We start from the raw sequence: 26,362 nt of genomic DNA, 5'->3' as shown, positions 1-26,362 counted from the left end.
CATACCTGTCTTTTCCCAAGAAGCTTGGTGTTCAGTATTTTAAAAATCCCTCACAGTAGGTCAGGATGTCAGGCATTTGAATACAAACACCAAAAGAAAGGGAAGAGAACTGTTGTGGTTGGTGCAGCAAAGAATTCTGAGATACCCACTAAAGGAGATCCAGACAATGAGCATCATTCCTTGGAAACACCAACTCCAGAGGTAAAAGTGTGAAGCAGCTATAATCAAATCCATCCATAAACAAATCCATCCAGCATTTACCCCTGGCAAGCACCTCCAAGTCTACGACCTCCCTCAAACCATATTTACACCTTCTCCCACATTCCATATCCCTACAGCCAGAAATAAACCCAGGGCTCTCAAAACTGAGCCTCTCCTCCTCCCGCTCATGCGAGCTGGCCCAGCTCCGAGGCTCTGTAAGCAAGGAAATGCAGTCCAGGGACACTGTATGAACGCTCGCCTACTGTTTACACATTCGCCTCAACCTGCAGCTTACACAGGTCACGGAGGCTTCACTATCTACTGTCGAGCAAGGAAGATACAAATCCATTTCATTATAAACGAATTTAAACATTTCTAATCACATTGGTAAGAAGCTTTTGGCAATAAATAAAAATAAAAACCACCTGAAGCTTTGGTTGATAAGAAAGATCAACTGATTAAAGAGGAACTATATAATACTGGAGACTATCTATTGATTCCCACCTTGAAGTTTTACAAATTGGTTCCAATAGGAGCTGTAGGCCCTATGTTGGGGTGAAGCTTAGGAAAGTCCAGGCCCTCTCTCCCTTTCTAAACCTTTTTTCTAATGGATGTCAGCTTGCCTTACACCTCTTTATTTATCCTGGAGACACAATTTCAGCATACACATTTTGGTAGTGGTGGTTATGGTAGGCGCCATATACTTATTATTGTAGAACATAAATAACGATTAAACTTCAAAATGTTTATTTTACATGCTTGCTGACTTTAGCTAATGTCATTATCCTATGATCTAACTAAAATTCTACAAATACACAAGGTTAAACTGTTAAATGTGATGTGATTTCACCTTCGAATTAGTTTTTCAGTACAAAGTATGCTCCCTTAAGTCAATGTTTGTCTGAAAAGTATTTATGAAAGTGTAATAGTGCATATTAATCACTTAGCCACATACTGTGGCTTAGAAAGTACTAAGGTACTCTAAATAGGTACTCTTTCCAAGGTTCAGTGTTTTCTGGACTATGTTGATTGGTATGTATCCCACACTAATTATATCTTCAAAGATTAGTAATTCAGAAACAAAAATTGAGTATTAAAGAGGTAATCAAAATGTTTGTCTTCCTTTTGCTAATCCAAAGAGCACTTAATGTTTATATAAAATATATTTGAAGCCTGGTGATTTGATTTTGTATACTGTTTATACAATTTGTTTTGAGGATTTGTATTTTTAAACAAAGATTGCAGAAATTAATCTGAAATATTACAACAGATACTATATACCTTCTGAACATGAAACCAGTATGAGTTGCATTATATGGGTCAATAATAATAATAATACGAGAAAAAGTCTATTTTCCTGATAGAATTTCAACAAACTTAATCCTGATAATGACAGAGAGTTTTTTTCAAATTTTGTAGGTGCCTTGTTGGATAACATCTACGCCTTTGGTTTTAATTTATAAGATGGTGGAAGTGGAAAACTGCTTTTAATCCTTGGAAACAACAGCATATGGCATATGCAAAGCATACAAGTTACAAATTCATTTTGAAGTTAATATCTAGTCCCCATTTAGAACTTAGTTAATTATATCAATTTTTCATACTAAGCAAACATTTGCATTCCAATAATAATGCTACCCCCCCAAAAAAAAGCAACAGAATTAAAATGTCTCTACCTAGAGAGCTGGCTACTTGCACAAAACCTACAAATCGTTAGTTAACTTTACAAAGCTTCCATACTCTTAGAGTCAATGCAGTTCTGGTGACACTAAGTACATCAAACAAAAACATCAAGAGCCACAGCCCTCATGCCATGAGCCTACAGGGATCAGATGCACAGGTGGTGAGTGGTCAGATGCTTAGTAAGAAAGAGATGACACAATCACAGCTATCTGGAGCACGCCCAGGCACTCAGGAAAATAAATTCCACTACAACTACACAAGAATTTTCTCTTCGACAGAATTTTTTTTTCCTTTCTTACTTTTTAAGTAGTATGGAAAAGAAAAGGGGAAAGGAAATGAGGAGTAACACTGCAGTCAGTACAACCCAATTACTTGACAAATCATAATAATGAAGACAAGGTAGCAACATAGGACAATGTATTTGATAGATGTTAGGTGGGGGAAAAAAAACATGACACAAGATGTGTAGGGGGAAAAAGGATGTCTACAGAGTAAGACTACGCAGGGTTATATATAAAAACATGAAGCTAGTTTTTGTGTTTGGAACAAGAGCATTTTAGATAATTGTTTCTTCTATTTCCCAAACTGTCTAGTAAAGTTATGTTCCCTTTAGAGTAGTATTCTTTGAAGGATGGCCGTGGGTCCAACAATTGGCTCCAGCACACATAGCTAGTGATGGGGAATACATTCAAGAAATAAAACTACCAAGAGGGAATTTAGATAATACCTTTTTCTGAGTGACCCCTTTAACAAGGGGTTTCTGTCTCTTTTTACAAGGCAAGGCCCCTTTCCTCATGCAACTAAGCTCTGAGAATCTTTGGGCATGAAAACTTCTAAGGAATATCTGCATCGATACTTTTTGATAGTCTACCTTTCTTGACACACAGCATGGGTAGGACATCAGCAATATAAACCTGGTAGGTACCTTAGGAACTGCAGAAGAGAAGACACAGGAAAAGACGCCCACAGCTTTATGTAAGCCACTTAGGAGACCGACAACAAGTATCCAATCTATGTAAATTAACAAATGATGGCCAGAGGCAGATTTTTTTTTTTTTTTTTTCTGTTGGAATTAACAGAACCTAACAGCTTCAGTTAGAAAAACACACTCCTTTCATAGAAGAACGGACATAATAGACTATCAGGACATGCACATGACCCTGTGAGCCATCCTTTTTGCAGGTGTGCATGTTGTATACATGGATGCACATGCACCAGTATGTGCACACATCACCTAATCTCCAACGTGTGCACAGCTGTCCACTGTAATGACATTTTCTCACTGTGACAAAAGACTGACAGAGAAGGATGCCTGCATTTCCATACATACAGGCTCAGGGATACCTTCCCATATGGCCATTCCGCTGGTCCACCGGCTCCGCTACTGATGACTTCATTTCTACCTCTCAAAATGCCCCATCGGTTTGCTTTCTCTATCACAAACGTGACCTTTTCTCCCCAAGTGCCATCTTTAGGTACAGCTGTAGGCACGACAGGCCAGTCAAAGGCTGGTTCAAGCAACTGATTTCCCCAAATAGCTCTGAGAGGTTCTTGTCAGGACTCAGGTTAACCCAGTTGTCTGTATCACTGAAAACGGTACTTGCTGGTTGCACTTCACACCCACTTCTCCGGTTCTCTCCTTCCAGGAAGTCTATTTTTCAGTTACAAGAACTGTTTACTTTGGCTTACCGGCTGATGGGCACTCCCTCCTTCAAGAGTGTTCCCCAGTCCTCAGCCTCCATTCATTTACTCTACTAAAGTCTGAGGATAAGTGTGCTATTCCACCCGCAAGAACAGTTCTGGGTCCTTTACCTACACCCTCGATTTAACTGTGAGATCACGAGTTTTGAGAAACACACACACTTCTCATTCTGGCAGCATTTGCCATTGGCTCAAATACTCCTGCTGCTGATAAAGTCTTAGAGAAGGCAACACTCAAAAGAGAACATACCTGCCCAGAAAGTCTAGGAACAGATTTTTAAGCTTTCAATAGTAACGAAGCCATATAAAAGTTTTAAAAATATTTTTAAAGAGTTATAGGAAAATCAGCGGACCCTCAAAAAATAACCCTGCTTAAATCTTCACTGTTCATTGCCACTGTTCATGATGGACAACCAGAGCTCTACAGCTATTAACTGTACTTAGCCATCAGTTCCAGCTTCTCTCCTTCCCTTTCCTAAAACTTTTGTAACTGGTGATGATCAATAAAAGGATCTGAAGTGGGCTACTGGGAAAGCCACCAACCATACACTAACATTATCAACAATTTCCATGTGGTATGAGATGGGCATTGTAAACTCGGGAAAGCTGAAAGGCCATGCTGCAGCAGAAAATTAAACCTGGCCTAAGAAAATGGGCACATTGACTAAAGTGATAAAATGGCACAGGTACCTGAGCTTATATCCAAGAGAATTCTGCATGTGTCTTTGACTCTCTCTATATTTTATCTTGGCCAAAACTCTCTATCTTTAGCAGTTGAAAAGTTTAGCACCAAATGTATCAAGGTTTTAATTTGCTCTGTATCCTTAAGTTTCTAATGTCTTATTCCATCTTAATTTGTAAACCTCCTTAAAACCTTTAGAAAAACAAACAAAGAACTTATAACTAGTGCTACAGAAAAAACAATTCCACACTGAATGTGGAATTCCTAACTAACAAGTTGGGGCTCCAGCCACTAGTCATCAAAAATTCCTGTCTCTGAAGTCATAGGGTTTGGAGTAAATCCAAACGGAATTTTGCTTTCCTAAATGCCTTAAAGTGCATTCCTATGGAATTCCTGCTCGAACTATTGTGAGGCATTTTAATTATTCACAGTCACACACTTCCACCCTCAAGTTGTTGGCTTCGGATTTCCTTCCCCAAAGAAGCTGTACAGTTAAAAATTCCTTAGGATATCTGAAGATCACCTGAAGCGGTAAACAGGTTGCATCATACTGCACTTGGCACTCACATATTGAACATTCAATATATGTTTCTTAAAGCAAACACCCTCCTGATTAATCAACATAAATGTTTATTAAGACACATTCCTGGATTTGCTGAGAATCCAGAAGTCTATTTTGCCATCACCAAGTCATGATGATATGGTCATCTGAAGTGTGTTGATAAAGTAATTTATAACCAATTTATCAGTTATTGTTTACAAGCAGTTGATCACCACAGTATTTCAACTGTTTAGTACATCAGATCCCTGGCAGTCAAGAGAAGGTTACAAGCAACCACCCACAAGGAAAATTCTTACAAGCTGATGAGGGCTTAGTGAATGAAAGATGACACCTTTATGACAAACTGACAAGAAGAAAAGCCCACACAAATAAAAATTATCTTTAAATATTCACCAAAAAAATACAGCTGAAACTAACTCATCATGGAAACACCACAAAAAATTCTAAGACTGATGGGCATGAGCAAAGTTAACCAGTTTGAGCTTCACCTGCAATGCTACGGCTTCTCACTGGGATTCTCTTAATGGGGAGTGCCATTCGTTTCAGTTTCCACAGTGCAGACCAAACGATTCGATGAAACAGTTTTTGTATAATATCTTGGATGACCTTGACTCTAGATTTAGTCAACAAATGCTCATTGAGTTCTTCCTGTGTGCCAAGCACTAGAATAACACACAATCCTGGCACTCAAATAGATCACAATGAGGCAGAGAGACAGAAATGTGAACTCTAACACAGTATGAAAAGTGCTATAACAGGGGAAGGAGAAAGTGCTATTTACGGTCACTGGGGGATGGGGGATGGCATTACTTTTTCCTGGGCAGGGCAGGAAGGCTTCACAAAGGAAAGAGCATAAAGTGGTAGGGCTTGAGGGATGCAAACACATTTTAAAGGACGTGAAGACAACTATGGGGGAGTCTGAAACCCGACACCACGCCCATTTTCCAGTTGCTGGCCTTACCAAGTCTTTGGTTGCACTAGATATTAAGAAGAATGTGTTGACCACATCTCCTAATTTTCTGAGCTCTCAAAGGGTCTTTGTCCAAGATAAACTGGAAATAAAGTTGGAAAACCTAAAACTTTAGGAGCAAGATGGTCAGGTCTTTAGGGGTCTAATTTTCCCTTACCTGTGGGCTTTTAGTAATAACATGCAGACTACTACGGTCCTATGGGAAGTTAAATGCTTATTATACTAAGATTGGAGCTTGCAGTGAGCTGAGATCCGGCCACTGCACTCCAGCCTGGGCGACAGAGCGAGACTCCGTCTCAAAAAAAAAAAAAAAAAAAAAAAAAAAAAAGAGGTAGAGGTGGAATAACTATGCATTTGAAATATGTCCCCTCTAAAGAAAAAAAGATCACTGTTCCTTCTTAATTAGTGGTCATCCTTTATCCCTTCTCTCTCTTTCTAGCTCCTAATACCATCTACTTTTCCATTCTCTCAAGAAATATTATCGCCCAAGCATTTCTGACTCAAGGGCATTCGCTTACATATTCACACACAATTTAAAAAATATAATACCTGGATTATTTTCAGTGCCAAACACAGCTGTAATTATGTATTTCTTTTGGACATGCTTTATGTTATTAAAGCATGTAAACACTTTATCTCCCTCAAGTTTTCCAGCCCTCAGTTGGCAGAAAGTCTTTTGTTTTCCTTTCTTTTTCCAAAGCATCTAATACAATTTCCTGAATAGATAGTCAATAAACTTGGTTGCTGAGGGCTCACCTTTTCCCAGGGCAGTGTTTCAAAATAATTTCATCTACTGCCAACAAAAAACACCTCTAGCTTCTTTTATTTTACTTATTTCCCTACAGAGGTCTTCCATTTCTCACTCTAAATTTCTGCTGTTTCCTTCTGCTGTCACATCTAAAGTTTCTGCGTAAGGTCAAAACTGTTTAATGATGGCCTACTATTAAAAAAACAACAACAACAAAAAACCAAAAAAAAAAAAAGAAATCCAAAAAAACCACTTTTGTCCCAATCACCAAGAAAGAAGTCAGCAATATTCAGAAGCTCTACTTGCCTACTTACAGATATCCCAATTAACAGGCAGTTTAAAACCCAAAGCATCTTAATTAGAACTGTTTTTTCAAATGCAAGAAGTAAAACAATGTGCAGCCTTTTATTAAGAAGTCATTTTCAGTTTGCTGATCTACAGAGTAGATACTACAGTCAACTTGCTTCAAGCTGGGGCGTTGTTTCTAGCACATCTATAATAAAATGCACAGTATTCTTTGTGTTGTGCCTTCAGCAACTGAAAAAACATACATGCACGCGCACACCCTACATCCAATGGCACAAAGTTAACTACACATTCAAAGAAGGAATTAGCTTCCTGTCTCTCAAAGAGTATTCCCACTCAGGGGCCCAGTGGCTGACACTACAGAAACAGTTTACTACCCTGGGTACATCTTTTTAGGTCAGCAAATCTACCACAACCTTGTACAGATCCTCGTTGTATAAACTTTTATCACTTTTCTCACATTTATCATCTTCTCGAATGTTCCTATATGGCAGCATTTCCAACTTATATTACATATAACATTTCATAGGTTCTCATATGGCAAAAAGTTCTGAAGAAATATTTGCAGGTCAAAAGCTCCCCCTGCAAACATTTCCACAGAACTTTTTGTGGTTAGTGCAGACACTGTTATAGGAAGGGATCCTCAAAGAGGAATTGACTCTTGCAGCACCTTCTGCCAATGGCTGGTTGACCAGTAGCTGGAAAGCTGTGTGCACCCATCCTTGCTAGGAAGAACATGGAGGCAAATGTTAAGATTGCTGGAAAGCATCTTTCCAATGGCTTTCAGGACACTTGAGATCCAGCAGGCACTGGGCTGTGGTAGGGATCCATCAGAGAAGGAGGGCCGAACCACAGCACACAGGTGTGGGCAAGTGGGGTCTCTAACTGACCTTCTAACATAGACCCCTCACTACAGCAAACACACATGCATTCACGGGCTGCTTTGTAGAGAAATGCTGGAACCCTGGCATGCAGATTCTCATTACGGCCACAAAGGTTTAAAAGTTCTTAAGCTAATATGCACCAACCAACCTGGAAGAAAAGCAAATAAAGACCTATTTACATACCAAAAGAAGAGTAAAGGAGACCCTAGCTTGGTCAAAAGCTCAGGTTAGTAAATTAACACCACCCCATCCCAGAAATCTAGCCTGGAAGAGAGACGAGTAAGATCTGGAACGGGATTTAACTTTTGATACTATCTTTTTAAAACGGAAAGAAAGAGGAAGCCATAGTGTAACATAAAATGTTTACTCAGGTATTAGTAAACCTTTAACAATTTCACAGATTGGAGTGAAAAAAAAAAAGCAAAACATTATAGAAAACTAAAAAGTATGTAAGTTTACATAGCTAGGAATTGGTGGTTTAGGTAATTGCACTGAAAGTGAGAATCATGGAAGAGAGCTATGTAATAATTAGCCGCTGAGTTTTCTCATATCACATACTCCCAAATGGAATATTTCACATTCAGCAGACTTATTAATGAATAAATGCCCAATGGGAATTAACTAGTACCTCATTCTGAAAGACTGCTCTTGGCAAAAAATGTGATAACCACAAGGCAAGCAAGCTGATTGCTAATATACACTGGAAGCCCTGCTGGGCATCATATTCTTTCGAATAATGCCTATTACTTTAAGTTTTAGAGCCACAGGTTCATACTACCTAACCTCGCTCAATGCCCTGCCGCTGGACAACATGCAAAGGAAGGGTGAAGTTTCTGGACAACTTTCCAAGCTTCACAGTTGGCTTGTACTTGAAACATATTTAGTGAATATTTGCTGTCTCACATACAAGCAAAGAGCTTCCTGGTCAGTGGCTCAGCCGTACACAAAGGTGAGGGAGCTTGCGCAGTGTGCAGCATGTCCCTCTGCAGGAATCATCCTTTCATCCTCCCAACGTGAGGCACCAACATGCCACGTTTGGCCAGTGACCCCCCCCCCCCCCACCCCTTTCATGCACTATTACTGCTATGTTTCTTTAAATTCAGTCTGCTCCTTAAGGAAACTCCCTGGCAAGTGAAAACAGCAGCAAAGGTAAAAGAATGTGGAGAATTTGGCTGCTGCCTGCAGTATTAGGAAGAACAGCAATTACTCAACTCTCTCCTAGTGTCAGAGGCAGAAATGCGCATGTGAATATGGGCAAGTTTTGGCCTGTCTTCCCTCTAGCTTCTCCCTTTGCAGTCTCTGTCACCTACCTACCTACCTCATAGTCTTAATAATTCATGAGGTACATAAGAAAATGGAGAAAGGGAAGGCAGCGAAGGCATAAGAGAGGTTTGAATTCTACCCTGAATCCAGACTAGGCCACAGTGAATATGATTTAAAAGACTTCAGGCATTTAAAAGCTGTCACTAACTTCCCAACACTATGCTTTGCTGTCTCCACTGCTGCTTGATAAACATAACCATGGAGGAACTCTTGATCTTTTCCTCTAAGCCCTTCTGTCTACAGCACCTGGCAGTCATGTAGACACTACCACTTTTTCCTTCCCTGGCTCTGCAAACACAAGGTAATACTTGACTCCTGTCTATCACTTCTAGGTCATAAAAACATAGATCTTATGACCAGTAGGACCTTAAGATATCATCTGATTCAGTTCCCCTGTCTTCAGGTAGGTAACTATTTAATTCCCTTTTGACAAATTACGGCAAAGTGATGCCAAGGGAAGTTGAGGGGTTTTATTTAAGTCACTGGGCTATTAAGGGATGAAGGGGATTCAAAAGTCATGGCTGTTTTTTTTCTCCATCGTGTTATCACATACAAGAATTCTGTAATATTTACCTTTCTGGGCAGCCTCAAACCCTTTCTGAAATGAGCTAGGATATACACAAATACAGTCACACTCTTGATTAAAATACAGAAATTTATTTGGTCTTTCATTTTTATGTGATAGGTAGTGGTAGTAAATCTTAAAATCTGCCTGAAATACAGGAACTCAGTGGTTCTGAAAAGCACACAGTATACCCATTCTGTCTCCAACTGTTTAAAACTCCTTCTACTTTGACTTTCAGAGATAAAATTGTCTAAAATCCATCCCTTTTCCTCACTCAGACTGTAAAAGCCCGTACTTTTCAAAAAAAGCAAAGCTCCCAACTATGGGAAGTGAGAAAAGGTTCTCAAGATCTGCATTTGATAACACGATGGAATATTCTCTCTCTACTCACTTATAAACACACACACAGAGGGGTCCAAGCCTATGCATCCCACATTCCTCACACCATAAGGCCCGAAGTGGTCCAACTACTTCATAAAGTCTAGTTCAGGTCAAACATCCTCAAGGTAGCTTTGCCTTAATTTGGCAGGTCTTTTGCAGTCTTAAAAAGAAGTATCACAATTCTCCAACAAAAGATGCCTTTTGTTTAATCACAGCTGTGAAACGTTTTGCTGTGGCCTTTGGATAAGAAGCTAAATAAGTTACCTCTTGTAGACTGGGACTCTGCAGTCTCAGGTTTCATTCTGCCCTGCCAGAAATTCCTTTCCGTTTTGAATCTGAGATGTTTGTTTATGGTTTTTGTTTTGAAATGCTAAATAAGACAGGCAAAGTTTCTAGTTACAGCCTATGGACCACCATCTACTCCCTCTCCTTTTTTTTTAAACGTTCCACAGGCAAGGTAGCTGGTTGCTAAAATTTCCAAATAGCAAACTGTTCAAATTCTCTTCTCAGGAACTTGAAGTATAAAATGACAACACCCTACAATATAATTAACACTTAATTTTCTTTCTTAAAATATTCAGAAGATAAATGTTCTCAGGATAGTCTGAATTATGATGTTATTCTGACGTCTTTCTCATTTTGTTTGTAGGTTACATGTCTGAATACTAGCACTCTTGATAAAAGTGCTACAAATGAGAGGTACTAAAGAAGTTTCTGGAAGAAAATCCAATTTCTACTATGCGATAATAAGGTTCAGTCATCAAAAAGGAAAAAAAAAAGTCATAAACCACTGATTCCAAGGATTTTTCTCTTCATCAAGTTCTCTCTCCCTGTTCTACAACAGCCAATTTAAAGCATATACCTTACGAATTCTCAGCCAACATTTACTGGATAAAAATGATACTTATTTTCAGTCACAAAGGAAAGAGTCACAGTTAAGGAAATGTAGTTCTGAGCCAGGTGCGGTGGCTCACGCCTGTAATCCCACTTTGGGAGGCCGAGGTGGGCAGATCACAAGGTCAGGAGACCATCCTGGCCAACATGGTGAAACCTCGTCTCTACTAAAAATACATAAAGTAGTTTGGCATGGTGGCACATGCCTGTAATCCCAGCTACTCAGGAGGCTGAGGCAGGAGAATCGCTTGAACCAGGGAGTCAGAGGTTGCAGTGAGCTGAGATCGCGCCACTGCACTCCAGCCTGGCGACAGAGTGAGACTGTCTCAAAAAAAAAAAAAAAAAAAAAAAAAAAAAAGGAATACACAGTTCTGTTCTCCTAAAATGGGACCATACCTACACTAAGAACTAAAGATATAGTAACATTATTTGATTCTAGGTGTTCGCCCTACTCCACACTATACTATATCACAAAGACTTCCTAGAGACAGTGCAAATCCACGGCCAACCTGAAGTATTAGTGCACATCAAAGATGGCTAGAATGACTGGGAGAGAGAAAAGCAACACAGATGGCCTCTGGCCCTCACACCCTCTTCTGCTCATTCCCAAGCCCACAGCGATCTCTGAACCGGCTAGGCTTGCTGCTGTTTCCTTCTGTAACCTCAGTGAGATATATCAACCTGGCCTGGCTATATCCTTGGGGTCTCCAACGTCTCCAGTAATGTCCAGAAATCCTCAGAAAGTTCTAACAATAAAATGAAACTTAATTCACTGTTATAAAACCATATGCCATTGGACTTGGGAAGGGGAACATCACACACTGGGGCCAATTATGGGGGGGGGGGGAGGGGGGAGGGACTGCATTGGGAGTTATACCTGATGTAAATGATGAGTTGATGGGTGCAACACACCAACATGGCACAAGTATACATATGTAACAAATCTGCACGTTATGCACATGTACCCTAGAACTTAAAGTATATATATAAAAAAAGGCCATTTTTAGAATAAATATTAATTTGAAATAGCTCTTTGGATGTAGGGGCTCAAAGCACAAAATCAAGCAAGTGTTCACATTCTGCTGAAATGCCAAAGGCGCTGGGAACTGTAGTTGCATGGGATCAAACCAGTGCATGTTTCCTTGGTCTGCAGGCCCTGTACTCCCAGCCCCCTGTTCTTAGTACTTCACGGTTCTTTTCTCTTTGACAAACATCTGACATTCGAATTCCCCCTTGAAATCCCCACCCCTTTGAAGAGATGTGTGTCCACAAAGTAAATTTTTAAACTTACAGAGAAACCTAACATAGGGGAAAATGAGAAAGGACAGAAAATAGAATGGAAATTAAAATTAATAGTATTTTTTAAAATCTATCTGGTACCAGAAACTAGTGTATACACACACACTATACATACACACATATATAATCTTATATATACATCTATGTAATCATATATATAAATCTCTAATCCTCACTACAATATTTACCTAACAGAAAGCTATTAATATTCCAGTTTCACAGACAAGGAAACTGAAGCTCAGAGAAACTAAACAAGCTGATCTCACAATCAAAAAAATAACAGAGTTAAGATTTCAACGCAGGTTTGCCTAGCCCCAAGCCCTATTTTCTTTTTCCTAAAACATCCTGCACAAGAAGTGCAGGAAAAAGGAGGGAGGGGAGGAGACCCTCAGGTCTTACTTGTTGCTGCATCCTCCACTAAACTTTTCCTGGTAGTCAGATTTGGGTGACAGTTCCTCTTACTTGCTCTTGACATGCTTGACACTTCCGTATCTCATGGCTTACTGAACTGGATTGTAATGAATTGTCTGTTTTTCCAATTTACCATCAGACCATGGCCTGTGTGAAAACAAGGCCCATATCTTATTTTGGCTGAAAAATAATGACTATAATAGCAGGTAACATTTATCAGGTCTTTTAATATGCCATACTCTGTGATACACGCTGTATACATAGGTACTAGCTTTTTTCTACTTAAAGTGTGGTCCTGGCACCAGTGACACTGGCATCAGCCAGGAATTTGTTAGAAATGTAGAATCACAGGCATTACCCTAGACTAACTTAATCAGAACTTGCATTTTTAAATACTCAGGTGATTTGTGTGCACACTAAAATTTTAGAAGCACAGTTGTATCTCATTTAACCCCCACAGCAAACCTAGGAGGTCCCGACAACTAACAGGAAAACTGGCTTACACAAGTGGTGTCACTACTGCATAGCACAGCGACAAGACCCATAGCTGATGCTCAGTAAATACTTGCAGGCAGAAGAATGGCAGGAAAACAGGTAAGCTAGAAAAAGAACAGAGGAATGGATAATCCTCTGACCTCTGGTTTTGCCTCGTTTATACCAACTGCAGCAGCAGGTTGGAACCACAGCCCCCATGGCGTCAAGCTGTGTCAGTACAAGCTGTTTCTTTGCTCAAGCCAGGCCAAATCCTGCAGTGGTCATCAGGGTGCACACTCAGGAGCTAGGAGCAAAATTTCCTCCCAGAATATAATGTGAAGCAAAGTGCACATTGCTGATTATAGTACATCTAGGTCCTCTACCTCCTCCCCAAAGTAAATATTTTTAATTATTTGCTCCCAGACAAATGGTTACATTTATAATTCCTACAAATCAATGCAAAATAGTATCTGACCTAAAGCATTACTCAAAACATACAAACTTTGTAGAAATTATTTAGACAAGGTATAAAAAAATACTCATGGGGGTGGGGGCTGGGACAGTGACAACTGCTGAACTCAGTAACAATTTGCTCTCTTTCTAAGAGCCCAACCTCCTTAACTGCTTACGATTAATGACTGAGGTAGATGAAGATCAAGTAGAACAAGAGACTGAACCCACGTAAAATTGCTTCACTTATACTGGTTAGGAGCCTTGTTAGGAAGCATGTTCCATGTGTCAGTCATTCCTTTAACTGCTTCTTAGGGATGCACTGAGTCCTAGCAACCCTATTATTAACCTGACTACACAGATGAGAAAACTGAGACACACAGAAGCAGAATGCAGATTTGACCCCAGAAACCAAGTTCCACTTTTTAAAAAAATTATTTATTTTTTTGAGATAAGGTCTCGCTTTGTTGCCCAGGCTGGAGTGCAGTGGTGCGATTTCAGCTCACTGCAGCCTCTGCCTCCTGGGTTCAAGCAATTCTCCCACCTCAGCCTCCCCAGTAGCTGGGATTACAGGGGCCCATCATCACGCCCAGCTAATTTTTTTGTATTCTTAGTAGAGACAGGGTTTCACCATGTTGGCCAGGCTGGTCTTGAACTCCTGACCTCAGGTGATCCACCTGCCTCAGCCCTCCAAAGTGCTGGGATTACAGGCATGAGCCACCACAGCCAGCCGGCCCCAAGTTCCTGAACATTACACTTTTCTGTCAACATATAGGTATTTTCACGCGGGGAATTAACTGGGGCTGGAGGAGGGAGGTAAGGAATTGATACCTGTTCACTTTACAACAAAGGAAAATAGGTTATTTAAAAACATTTATTTTTTTCATGTGGGCCCAAGATAAAACACCTGAGAGTTTAGTGTTTACCTTGAGGGTATTCTCACAGAGAGGTATATTCAACCATTCCTGTGTCTTGACTTAGGAGGTCTTGAGTAAACAGAGGTTTTCAAAGATGTGACCAGGCTACTGCCCAGGGCAAGCAGCAGGGTGGGTGAAGCTGAGAGGTGCTGATAAAGGGACACCTCCCAGTTTACTGCCCACGCTTATCCAACTAGTGAAACAAGCTAGAACAAAGAGAAAAATCACTCTCAAAAGGAAACTTGCCATTTTGAAGCACAGCTACTAAAGCATTAAGAATGTAGCTTCATTCTTAGATGTTGAGAAACACTCTGAGACAAATTGCACAGGCTCTAAGGATAATGGGCAGGATCACCTCCCCCGCCAAAAGAAAGGGCTGCTACTCATACTTCTAAACCTAGTTCAAATTCAAATTCCCCTTTTCTGCTTTGCCACCAGAGCCTGAAGAGATCACTTCAGATGCTCTGATTCCTACAACTAATTTTATCCATATATTTCACTAGCCAATTAATCATACACACACTTGCAAAATCACTTTTACTTGGCTTGAATTTACATTATTATATAGACTTTTTGCAGTCTTGCTGTCTTTCTTATCTTAAGAGCATACAGAGCAAAGGATACGTCTGAGAGGTCCCTGGGCTCCCCAGTTTCCCCTTCACCCCAGCAGAAGGCCTTGTACAGCATAGAAGACCAATGAATGAGTGGCTGATTTCCATGCAAAGGCAAGTCAGATCTTTGAAAATGCAGCTTCGCAGAATTAGACCTCTGAGAAGGAAAGCTTTCAATGTGTTATTCATGCATGCTCAGCTAGTCTACTGTTTCTCCCTCAAATAATTAAATGAGCTTTACTGGGGTGTCTCCAAAATCCTGATACCAAACATGCCATACGGAACACAGTGTTACAGGAACCCGCTTCACTAAACAGATTTCCCTTCCACTCATTTTACCACCTCCCACCCTCTTGTATTTACAGGCTGAAGCAACACTATCATCTCTGCTTGCACCATAGCCTGGGAGATGTTAAGCACACCCACATTTTTCAGGAATTTCACAATTAATGTCTGGAATGTGTTTTGGATTATTCTTCAAAGGATGATATAGTTGCCCTAAGATGAATTCAATATTTTCCCTTCTCCCATTTGTCATTCTTTAGTCCACCCCCTCATTACCTCCTTAGGGTCATCTATTTCATCTATAATATATCCCCCAACTTCATAATGCCGTCCCCTGCCTCACCCAGCTGTTCACTCATTCATCCCGGTCATCGCATCTTCAACAAGCCACACAAAACATAGAAACCTGTACCAAGTCACCAAATACATCCTACAAATGGATGTAATGCCCACACAGATTAAGGACTGTTCAGTTTTCTTCATACATTAATCTGACTGCTTACAACCCTACCGCCAACATCTTGGAGATTTTCCTGGTCAATGTTCAATATGTGTGAATGGCAACAACTATCTTCAGACTTGCTATTTTTGCCATTCTGATAATACGCAATCCATGTCAGCCCTTTGCCAAGTGTTTTATGTGACAGGACTCCTTGGTAACAGTGAAGATTCTATAAGCCTGGCAATCAAAGTGAAGGTCACTGAGTCCTGTCATTTATTTAAGTGCAGTGAATAGCCGGTCTCTCCATGTTTTGTCAATATTTACTTTTGAGAGGAACTAATTATTTCCTTGTTTACTTAGTTGGTTTCTCTTCCCATTCCCTGTTAACATAATGTTATAGGCTCTCTGCTTGTTTCTCTCTGGGATCTAAGGGCTCCCTCCCTACCTAAGGACTTCTGAGAGGAAAAATGAAAACAATTTTTCGAAAACAAATCCAAGAGCTTAATTTTTCTAACTATAGAAGCTGATATTTTGCCCCCCTCTCCCGTTACTTAATTTGTAAATTAAAATTCGTGGACTCTTAACTTCAAGCCCTACTACAGAGTGGTGAGAGCGGTTTCCATGTGGCTTGTGCAGAATGAAATGTTTGGGTTCATTATCTGGCCTCCTGCAGCCTGCTCTCTGGAGCAGATCCTGCACACATTTTCTTCCAAGCAGCCATCATCTTCACTGACTGTCGTCCAGGGATAAGCAAAGAAACTTTGCATGGCAAGTTTCAGGAAACAAAATTCTGTTTTTTGCTGTAAGTACCCCACTACATATACTTAGTTCTCTACACACTGTCCAATGAAAAATGGGTAAAAGGAAACATTAAAATTCCTGGGGGGGGGGGTGAAATAAAAGGATTACATTCTGAAAGAGGTCGTTTTTAGACAGCAGTGATGAAAAACACGGAATGCTAAGTTCCAAAAGATGAAGCTACTCAGTAAATACTCAACAGGAAAAAAGCTGGTGCTTATCTGATATAGCTATCACCTGAATCTAATACAACAGAGTCCTCGGAACAATGGGACTCAAGCAGTCTCCACTTGGTTCCTAATCACTCTGTCTGTACAAACTGCCAAAACAAGTCACCATCTGCCCTTTAACTGCCCAGAGAAGTTGGTCATGCTCTCCACCTTGCATCACTCCTTACAGAAGCATAAAGTGCTATTACACATGGGAGAAGAAATGGCTCTCGCCCCCTTAGCTCAAAATATAAATCTCACTGTCCAATCGAAACCTTCTTTCTAGAAAATCTCACTTCGTTAATTTTTCAAAACTCTGCCTTCAATTCTCCAAAGATGTTTTCCCTCCAGATTTCCTTCTCCGGGGTTCAGGATCCACACTTGTTTCTCTGGCTTCTAGGTGATTTTCCTGGAGGCAGGCAGTATGGCCAAGAAAACAGGCCAGTTAGGATGCTGCAAAGAGCAACAGGAGGTCTCAGCAGATGAATGGAAAGAGGACAGAGACCTGCACCCTCCCAAGTCCCAAAAAGCACTTTCTAGACTGAGAGAAAGTAGAGAAAGAACTTTTAGGTATCAGGCTCCACGCTCAATTTTTCAAATGCACTTACCACCCCCAGCCCCCATCACAAAAGGAATAATTAAATCAGAATTTATTTAATAAGAATCTAAACAATGCTGAAAAGAAATCCGAGTGTACATCTCACATGGTGCACAGGACACAACTCATCACATTATTTAATTATTCAGAAAATATTTTTTTTCCTTCAGCATTCTTTCTATGGATAGGATTGTTCTTCCATTTATTCAATGTACTTTTACTGAGAGCCAACTGGGCCAGCACGCCTTAAAAACCTAAGGCAGTGAGCCACAAGCTGAAAGGCGCTCATTTCTGCCCATGATTTATCTAACTCATTTTGTGAACTGCAGTTAAAAACGGAATTTCTTTCCCCTACAAAACCAGTATAAGAGTAAACACAGCTAAAAATTACTGCAAGCTGGCTAACAGAGAATATAATTTGTATTTAAATTATGTCATTGAAAGCAGGGAGATTAGTCATGATAATATTTCTATACCATGCAATATGTTTTTACAATGTAGCCAATTAAATAAGAAGTTTTCAAGAGTTTTCATTAACAGATACAACCAGTAGGGGTCATTTTAGTGCAAAAATTGCAGCAAAAGAGACTTTAACATGAATAAAATGTATTGATTCCTATTCATGTTAGTTATGATAACCATGCTTCACCACGTGAATTCCTGAATAAAAATGGAAACTGAGGGAAACACTGGCCATTCAGAAATTTCTTGTAAACTCACAGAAAAACAAGAGCTAATCAATACCTTCTAGGTAACTGCTGACATTAAAGACTCCTCTAATTCTTTCTTAAAAAATGGCGGTGGGGGGGAGGTTGGGGTATCACTTACCCCATGCTTTCCATAAATCTTGCCGTTAAGTGAAAACACTGAAATTTTAAACACACGACTGAAAATATCTGTCTAAATCCAACCATTATATCATGCCAGGTAACACTGTCCTTACTTTGGTTTCACAGATTTAGAATGCAAGTTGACTGCTGTTTTCAGTATTTTTTTTTTTTTTAAATGAAGTGCCCTGGACACACAATACTGATAGTTGAAAACAGGCCTGGAAAATAAAAAGTGTTTCTAGAGAAACTAATTGAGATATAATCATGTCAACAAACCCTTCCAAGCATTTCAAAGCGAATACCAAGCACACAGGGTGTTACCAGAAAAAAGGAAGCTATGAGGGATCACATCATTTCAGAGGAATGAAAGGCTCACCAAACTGCCAAAATAACTCTATACTGTGACATGGGATATTGCTGCCAAAACACTCGATTACTGTAAATGTTCCCTGAGCATTTCCTTCACCAGAAACAGACTAAGAAGAAACAAAACAAGGGTTAGAATCTTCAGAATCTGCAAAAGTCCTTCTCGGAGCACAGCAGTTTCCACTGCATTTAACTGTGTTTCATGCTGCTTGTTCTTTTCGGATTTACGAGAAGCTGGATTAAGTTATACCCTTCAAATGGCAGGGTTCAAAGATGCATCTTTTAGTCTAGGTCATTCAGAATTCCCAAAGTCAAAACACATAAAATGATATCAGAAGTTAATCTCATGACCATTTTTCCTGAGGTAAGGCATAAAAACAAGTTATAAAAGGGGACAATATCAGGTGAGCAGCTTTTTTGTACTTCAGGCAAATGAACTCTTCTAACCCAATGTCTTACGTGAGCAGCAAAGCAAGTCCCTCCCCTCTGAGAAGAGTTCCCTTCACTTATCACTGCCCACTAGCTTCCAAACCAGAAAGGCCTCCCCTATTTTCCTGAACTGCCCAAACTCTAAAACTAGACAGGTATAAATTAAGTACCTATGTGTATGTCTGTGTGTATTGAGAGAGAATCACAGCACTGTAGCCTTTTAATAGATCCATTTTTATCCTTAAGGCTGTCCCCTCCTTTTTCAGTATCCCAGCATACTAAACACACACACACACACACACACACACAGATGCTTCAGAATAAACCGTTCCCTGGACTGTGCTGACTGTGAGTAGTGAGGAAGGCACGCCGGGCAGAGGGCGCCGGTCCCTCCTCGCCGCCTCCCCACAAACGAGGCTGCTGCGTGCGCTCTGCTCACTCGCCAGGATGCCCCCGGAACAGCATCGTCAGCCCAACGTCAGCCCGAGCAGGGATCCCACTTTTAACTGATGCTCACCGAACCCTGCCCCCGTTAGCCACATCAAAATAACTCACTGCCTCCCCTCTAGACCCCAAACCACACCAGGCACCCTGAAGGCCGAAGCAAGCGGGCAGAGATTAAGGCTAACACGCACTAACATTGGCTTCCCAACGAGAAAGACTCCACTAATCTAATCTCTTTCTCCCTCTGTCAATCTCAACACCGCGGAGCACAATGAGTGCTGGGGAAGCCAGCAGAACAATCCCCGCTGTCAAACAAACAAAAAGGAGGAACCGGCAACACCATAGGAAACACGCGGATATCTGCTATTAAAAAGCAGCCACTAATAGCAAGAACTTTTCACTCCCAGGTGCAACCCCCACCCCCTTTTCCTTTCAGGAGAGAAAGCCTTTGACCATTTTCAATGGGCAAATAAATGAGTAACCACCGTGTGTAACTTCCCCTGGGCTGACATATTCCAAGGCTGAAACTGATTTATGTGCGGAGGAGGAGGAAGGGGGTGAAGAAAGAGCTCAAGGAAAAAATAATAAAAGAGTCACTCGGGGAGTGCGAGCTGGAGACACGTCTCCTCCGCCAACAGAAAAAGGACTTTCGCGGCCGGTGTGCAGCTCACGGTGCCACACTGCGCCAGTGCGGGGAGGGCGGTAGGGACGGGCTCCCCGAGGGGCTCGCGCGCGGCAGAATCCGCAGTGCCCCCCGCCCGCAGAGCCCCCACCTCGGGGTGCAAGGCCGGGCCACCCAGTCCCAGCTGGAACGCCCACACGTGTGGGCGTCAGTGCGGGCACAGGAGCGATCCTCCACTCGCTCGCCCCCACCCACCATACCCAACCTCGCCCGCGGCTGCCTAAGCGTCGGGGTGAGCAGGGAAAGGGAACGCAGGGCCGCGGGGGCACTCTCCCGGGGGCGGCGGCCGCCCCTCCTCCCGCGGAGCCCTCTTTCCTCCAGAAAGTCTCGGCCAAACTTTGTTCGGCGCAAGCAGCGCCGAGGGGGCGGCGCGGGCCAGGTGGGAGGGGGCCCGCAGCGGGCGGCCGTACCTTCGCAGACGCCCGCTTCGTACTCGGTAAGGGAGTCGCCATTGAGCGGGGGGCGGATGACACAGCGCAGCCCCCGGTCGCAGGTTCCGTAAATCCCGAAGGTGCCGCCGCAGCTCTCGTTCCTCTGGCTGGCGCACGTGTCGCAGCAGCCGCAGACGCCCTGCACGATGCTCCCCGGGCAGTTCCTGGGCTCCTCGCACTTGGACTCGTCACAGGGCAGGCAGACCAGCGCCCGGGTGCCGGAGCGCGCCAGCAGCAGCAGCAGCCCCAGCAGCGAGACCAGGAGGTGCCCGCAGCCGGCCAACCCCCTGCCCCCCGCCACCAAGTACATCCTCCTGCGCCGCCGCCGCTGCCTCCTCGCAGCCGGGCCGGGAGCGGGGCGGGCGCCCTCCCCTCCGCGGGGCACACGCGCCGCCGCCGCCGCACCGGCAGCCCGCGGTCCTCACCGCCCCTCTCGGGGCCCCCGGGGCGCGCCTCCCCTCGCGGGGCGAGGCCCCCGCCCCTTCTGCGGGCCGCGCCGACCCCGAGCCCACTAGCGTTGGCGCCGGCGGCGGCAGCGGCGGCTTCCCCTCCTCCTCCTCCTCCTCCCGGGAGGGAGGGGGAAAAAAAGAAAAGTTTCCTCCCGGCAGCTCCGGTTCAACCCAAACTTCTGGCGCGGCGGCGGCGGTGGCTGCTGCGCTCGGCTCCAGCCCGGGCTGGCGGCGCCTCCTCCCTCTCCTCCTCCGAGTCGGCCGGCCCCGCAGCGGCGCAGCCTCCGGGCCGGTCCCCGCCTCCCGAGCTGCCGAGTGGGCGCGGTGGCGCAGCACTAGATCCGCGGCGTCCGCTCTGCGCGCCCAGCTCGCCTCACTCCTGCGCCGCTCCTCCGGGCGCTTGTTTATGGCTGGAGCCTCCGCCGCTCGGGCTGCGCCCTCCCCCATCCTACCTCCTCCCCCAGACCTCGCCCCCCCCGCCCCAGCGCCGCGCGCCGCTCATTGGCTGCCCCCCCACCCCCTCCCCGGCCCGGCCGGCCCCCTCCACCTCCCCCTCCCCCTCTCGGGCGGCCGGGCCCTTCCTCCCTCACACGCCTCCTCCTCCTCTCGGTCTCCTCCTCCCCGAGCCCGGCGCACCGAACCGGCCCTGCCACCGAGCCGCGGCTCTGGCCCCGGCACCGCGGGCGCGCTGCAGAAGGGTTGGGGCGCAGCCAGCAAGCAGCGAGAGTCGCGGTGTCCCGGGCGCTTGCTGGCACCGTGGCCGCGGCGGCCGGCCTGGGAGCCAGGAGGGCGAGGCGCCTGCACCTTCGGGGCCAGATTGGAGTTCGAAGAGTGGCGGGGACCCCAGAAGCTCGGGGCCGGGGCGATGGCTGCAGCCTCGGGAGGGTATCTGCCGGATCGAACCCCGGGAAAGGGAAGCAAAGGCATGGAACCTCCGCACACTGGATGAGAATCCATCTTCCACTCGAGCTGGGAATAGACTTTGTAAAAGATATTATGTAATGGAGTCTCGGGAATCCTGAGACCTCTCCAGCGAAGCTGAAGTGAATTAATTAAGTGCTTTAAATGGTCTTGGTAAATATTCCGCGGGAGCTGGGGAGGACTGTTGGGATGGCTGTAGCTTGAGTTGAATTTTAACTGTCCTCATTCTGGGTTTTGTCGCTCTGCTGTCTGCGCCAAGGTGCTGTGTTACGGGAGGGAGTGACTGGAAAGTAACAAAGCTGAATCTTTCTCCCTAGAGTAAGGCCGAAGATTGGATTACTACACGCCTTGACGTGACACTATACCCGTAGATCTCATGCACCATGAATGCCATATGACATTGCCGTTTTCTTTCTCAGTTCATGGACAAAAGTGGTGGGTGTTCATTGTCTTCATTGTCAATGCATTAATAAAGAAGATGTGTGGTACATAGTCTTTGTGATAAATCAGGTAAAGCAGCAACGGAAGTGATGCAAAATGCACCGTGTGGAGATGGTTTCTCTTCAGTGGTTGTCAGAAAAGGTCCTCATCATGATGGCTCTGTCACTGATGGGATGTGAAGTAGTAATCCGCTCCGTAGTGGCCTGCCATTCACAAGATGGGTACCAAAGTGAATAACATTAATTAATTGACAAAAAAATGACTGTGGTCAATGGGGGAAAAAAATCGATCCCGTGGCAGGTGTGAAGTGGGAATGGCTGGCCCACCCTCTGATCCAAGATGGTCTGGCTGCAGGAAGGTGGCAGCCAAGTGGATTCTGAAAATCGTGACCAATGAACCCAAAGTTAATAGCTGACAGTGCAAGGAAAGAGGAAACAAAGCTACCTTTGAAATTTTATGTTTGTGGAACAAATTTATACTTATGATAAATATTTTAGTCTAACCACTCTCTCTAATCCTGAATCCAAAAGCCAGAGTTACCAGTGGAATATTCCCCCATGATTGGCATCGGAAACTAAACATTTCTCCTGTCATATTTCTTTGTCGAAAGAGAGGAAGAGGCTTATTAATTATCACTGATTATTATAGGGCCACGAGGAAGATGTTCAACAGTGGAAAAGGGAGTGAGCACTGCATTTTCTAGAGGGGTTTAAAGAGTTGTTGGAATGAAATAATTCCTGCAGTTGTGTGGGAGGTCAGATTAGATGATCTCCAAAGGCCCTCATACCCACAGGGTCCATAATAAGTGTTAAGTGGCAAAATCATTTTAAATATGCTAGGTTTTCTATTAGAAAAACCGAAGAGACTGGGCGTGGTGGCTCATGCCTATAATCCCAGCACTTTGGGAGGGCCAAGGTGGGCAGATCACTTGAGGTCAGGAATTTGAGACCAGCCTGGCCAACATGGTGAAACATGGTGAAACCCTGTCTCTATCAAAAATACAAAAATTAGCTGGGCGTGGTAGTGCGTGCCTGTAATCCTAGCTACTCAGGAGGCTGAGGCAGGAGAATCGCTTGAACCCAGGAGGTGGAGTTGCAGTGAGCCGAGATTGTGTCCTTGCACTCCAGCCTGGGTGACAGAGCAAGACTGTGTCTCAAAAGAAAAAAGAAAAGAAAAACAAACAAAAAAACTGAAGAGAAATAAAATACACATTGTTAAACATTGTTCTTTCTTGTCACCAAACAAGGCAGCAGCACTTCACTGTGGGATTTGCCAATGAACTGTCATCATTGCTCTGTGTTAAAAGGTCCCTTCCACTCTTGCAGAGGAGGTTATCTGTATTTCTGTTCAAATGCAAGTATAAAGACATTAAAATGTAGCAGATAACATTGTAGGACCTGACAGGAAAAGCCAAGGTCAGGTGATGAGAAAAAGGCAGAAGTGAGAAAGCTACTGTAGTTAGGAAAGAAGGAGGTAATAAACATTGTCAAAGTTTAGCTTCTATTTATTTTTAAGGGGATATATTAAGGATTAAGGAAAGCTACAGATGAGCACAGGCAAAGGATAATATGGAGATGACTATTCATTGTTCCTGGGACTTCAGAGGTAGAACCACCTGGAAGGTAGATGGACAGATACAAAATGAGAAAGGTTGACTTCTCACAGGAATTCAAGTCAGGTTTAGAAAGGACTGGGGAGATTCTTTAAAACGAAGATGATTGTATCAGCTCAAAAAGAAAAAAAAAAAATCAAGTTACATTACACATGCCCTTTGCCATAGAATTAATAGTCATAGAAGCAATAGAGAAAATAGGATTCCTTGAAGCCAGTAACTGGTGGCATAAGAAACGTGCAAGGTCCTGGCAGCTTTTCTGAAACCAGTGTGTGAATCAGGAGCTCAGTTATGAAACAGCTCTTTCTTCTCTGGGATCCAGGAGAGATGATAATAAGGTAGTGAGAAGCCAAGGCAATGATATTGAGGCTCAAATACAAAAGTATTTTATCTTCTGAGACCAGACTAAGGTTACAGAAAGAGTTCGGGCGAGCCCAACATGATGACAATCAGGTGTCACGGGTGAAAGTGGACTAGGAAGAATTAACCTGAAATTGAATGGACCCTGAAAGTCATGAACGAATGTTAAGAATTAGAGCCACACATGAAATACAGTTTAATGCCTCTCTTTCTGGGAAGCCTTCTTGAGCTTCTTTATCTGTTCTACAGCATTTGTAAGTACCTCTGCTTGCAGCATTTGTCGTGTTGCATTATAAATAGTTATTTAAATAACTCTGAACCCAATTAGCTTGTCAGCTCATTGGAGAGGGCAGGACTTATAAAAATGCATGCATGAATGAGTTCAAAAACGGAGAGAGTGAAGAATTACAGACAAAAAGATATTTGAATATTGTCTGCAGCCCTTCTCTTGGTTTTAGTAAATACCTCAAAATCAGTACTTGAAAGGGATGGCAGGGGCAGGAGGGAGTCATCGAAGCTGGAGTGCGGGAGGGGTCGGGGGTGGGTGTCAGGGAACAAGTCTGGAAGGAACCAGGAATTATGAAGTATTTCTGATGGAAGTCTAGAAGAAGAGATCGTCTGCCCTCTATTGGCCACCCCGGGAATTAATACATTGTTGAAAATGTCTGAAAATCACAGTGCCCATTTTTTGGCCTAAGCAGAAAGTGGACATGAGAGGGCAATAAACAGAATGTTAGTATGAGACCCCACCTTACCGATACAGTGTCTAGTCCAGCCTCCCACCTATAGTCACACTATAGGTGTGACTGCTGTTTGTATTTTTTCTTCCTGAAATGAAAAGAAAAATGTAGAAGTTGCCTTTGAGTTTGATTCACATACTGTTGGAATTGAGTTGCACAAGAGAAGAAACCTCATTGTGTTACGAAAATGTTGCATACGTATTAGAAAGTGCTACGAATAAACCAAGGTAACAGGTCTGGCCCGTTTCACCCTCTTTTGCCACCTCTCTGGTCTCCTCAGCTGGTATCACTTATATATGGGTTCTCACTTAATCTAGGCTTGGCCACTGCAGTGATATAGACAGACCCTAGTTTGGAGGCTCAACCATCTGCATCTTGGGCTCTGAATCTGAACTTGAATTCTATTACCACCCCATAATACTTTATTTTTGCTAAGTGGGTTCCTATTTACTCTGCCTGGGAATGATAGCTACTGCAGAACTACCAGAAGGGTTACAAGACATCTGCACAGAACACAGGTTCTCTTTGAGGTTTGGCCTAGGATCCTGACACACACACACACACACACACACACACACACGGTCTCTCTCTGTAGAAGTTTAAACAAGGTATTTATCCTTTCGGAATCTGTCTTCTCTGTAAAACAGAGACAAGAATACCAACCATACAGGGTATCGTGTGAATAAAATGATTATTCGCCTTTTCTATTGTTATCTTTAGAGTCCTTCTAATTGAGTGTCTCCTCAAGTTTTATGCTTGAGCTGGAATCCCTGCTCTCTGATATCTCAGCATTTATTGCTGTGCAACATCTGTTGGATCAGATATTGCATTTTTTTTTTCCTTCGTAGGATCTTCTGTTGGCCTTGTTTTGACAGTCTGTCTCATCTTGGGGTTTTAGCCTCTGTGATATTTTCTCAAACCCATTTCGGTTTCTGACTTATTTTAAAGAGCAGTAATTGGTAATGATAATAGTAATAGCTAACACTAATAAAGATCTTATTAATTGCTAGTCAACATGCTAGATGCTTCATATAGTTGATTTTAAGTAAGCTATGGCAGAGCCCTGTAAGACCACTGGTTTCTATTATGTCTAGTGCCTTATGTTGTCTTCATTTTTTACAGGCGAGGAATCTGAGGTATAGGAGATTGTGAGGTATAGGAGTTTGCCAAGGTCTCAGAGCTGTGGGTACGGATATTAAGCTTAGAACCCTGTCCTATTCTGCCTTAAGGGCCTGTGTATTTAACTACCTCAATTCAGTAAGT

At 43.1% G+C, this 26,362-nt stretch overlaps 1 protein-coding gene across 4 annotated transcripts in view; it reads right to left on the bottom strand.

Moving 5' to 3' along the window:
• Positions 1-21,425, bottom strand: part of CRIM1 (cysteine rich transmembrane BMP regulator 1) — a 196,941-nt gene extending 175,516 nt beyond the window's left edge. For 2 of the 4 annotated variants that reach the window (XM_007970963.3, XM_007970962.3), the window contains exon 1: positions 20,556-21,425. In XM_007970963.3, the coding sequence (XP_007969154.1) occupies positions 20,556-20,886 (331 nt within the window). In that variant the 5' untranslated portion in view covers positions 20,887-21,425. The remainder of the gene's footprint in view (positions 1-20,555) is intronic. The other 2 variants (XM_007970961.3, XM_007970964.3) reach the window with 1 other exon arrangement.
• Between the last annotated feature and the right edge of the window lie 4,937 nt (positions 21,426-26,362).

The sequence above is a fragment of the Chlorocebus sabaeus genome, chromosome 14, assembly GCF_047675955.1.
Source record: "Chlorocebus sabaeus isolate Y175 chromosome 14, mChlSab1.0.hap1, whole genome shotgun sequence".
Lineage (NCBI taxonomy): Eukaryota > Metazoa > Chordata > Mammalia > Primates > Cercopithecidae > Chlorocebus > Chlorocebus sabaeus.
The sequence above is the reverse complement of the archived record's forward strand: the minus strand, read 5'-3'. Positions and strand labels throughout refer to the sequence as shown.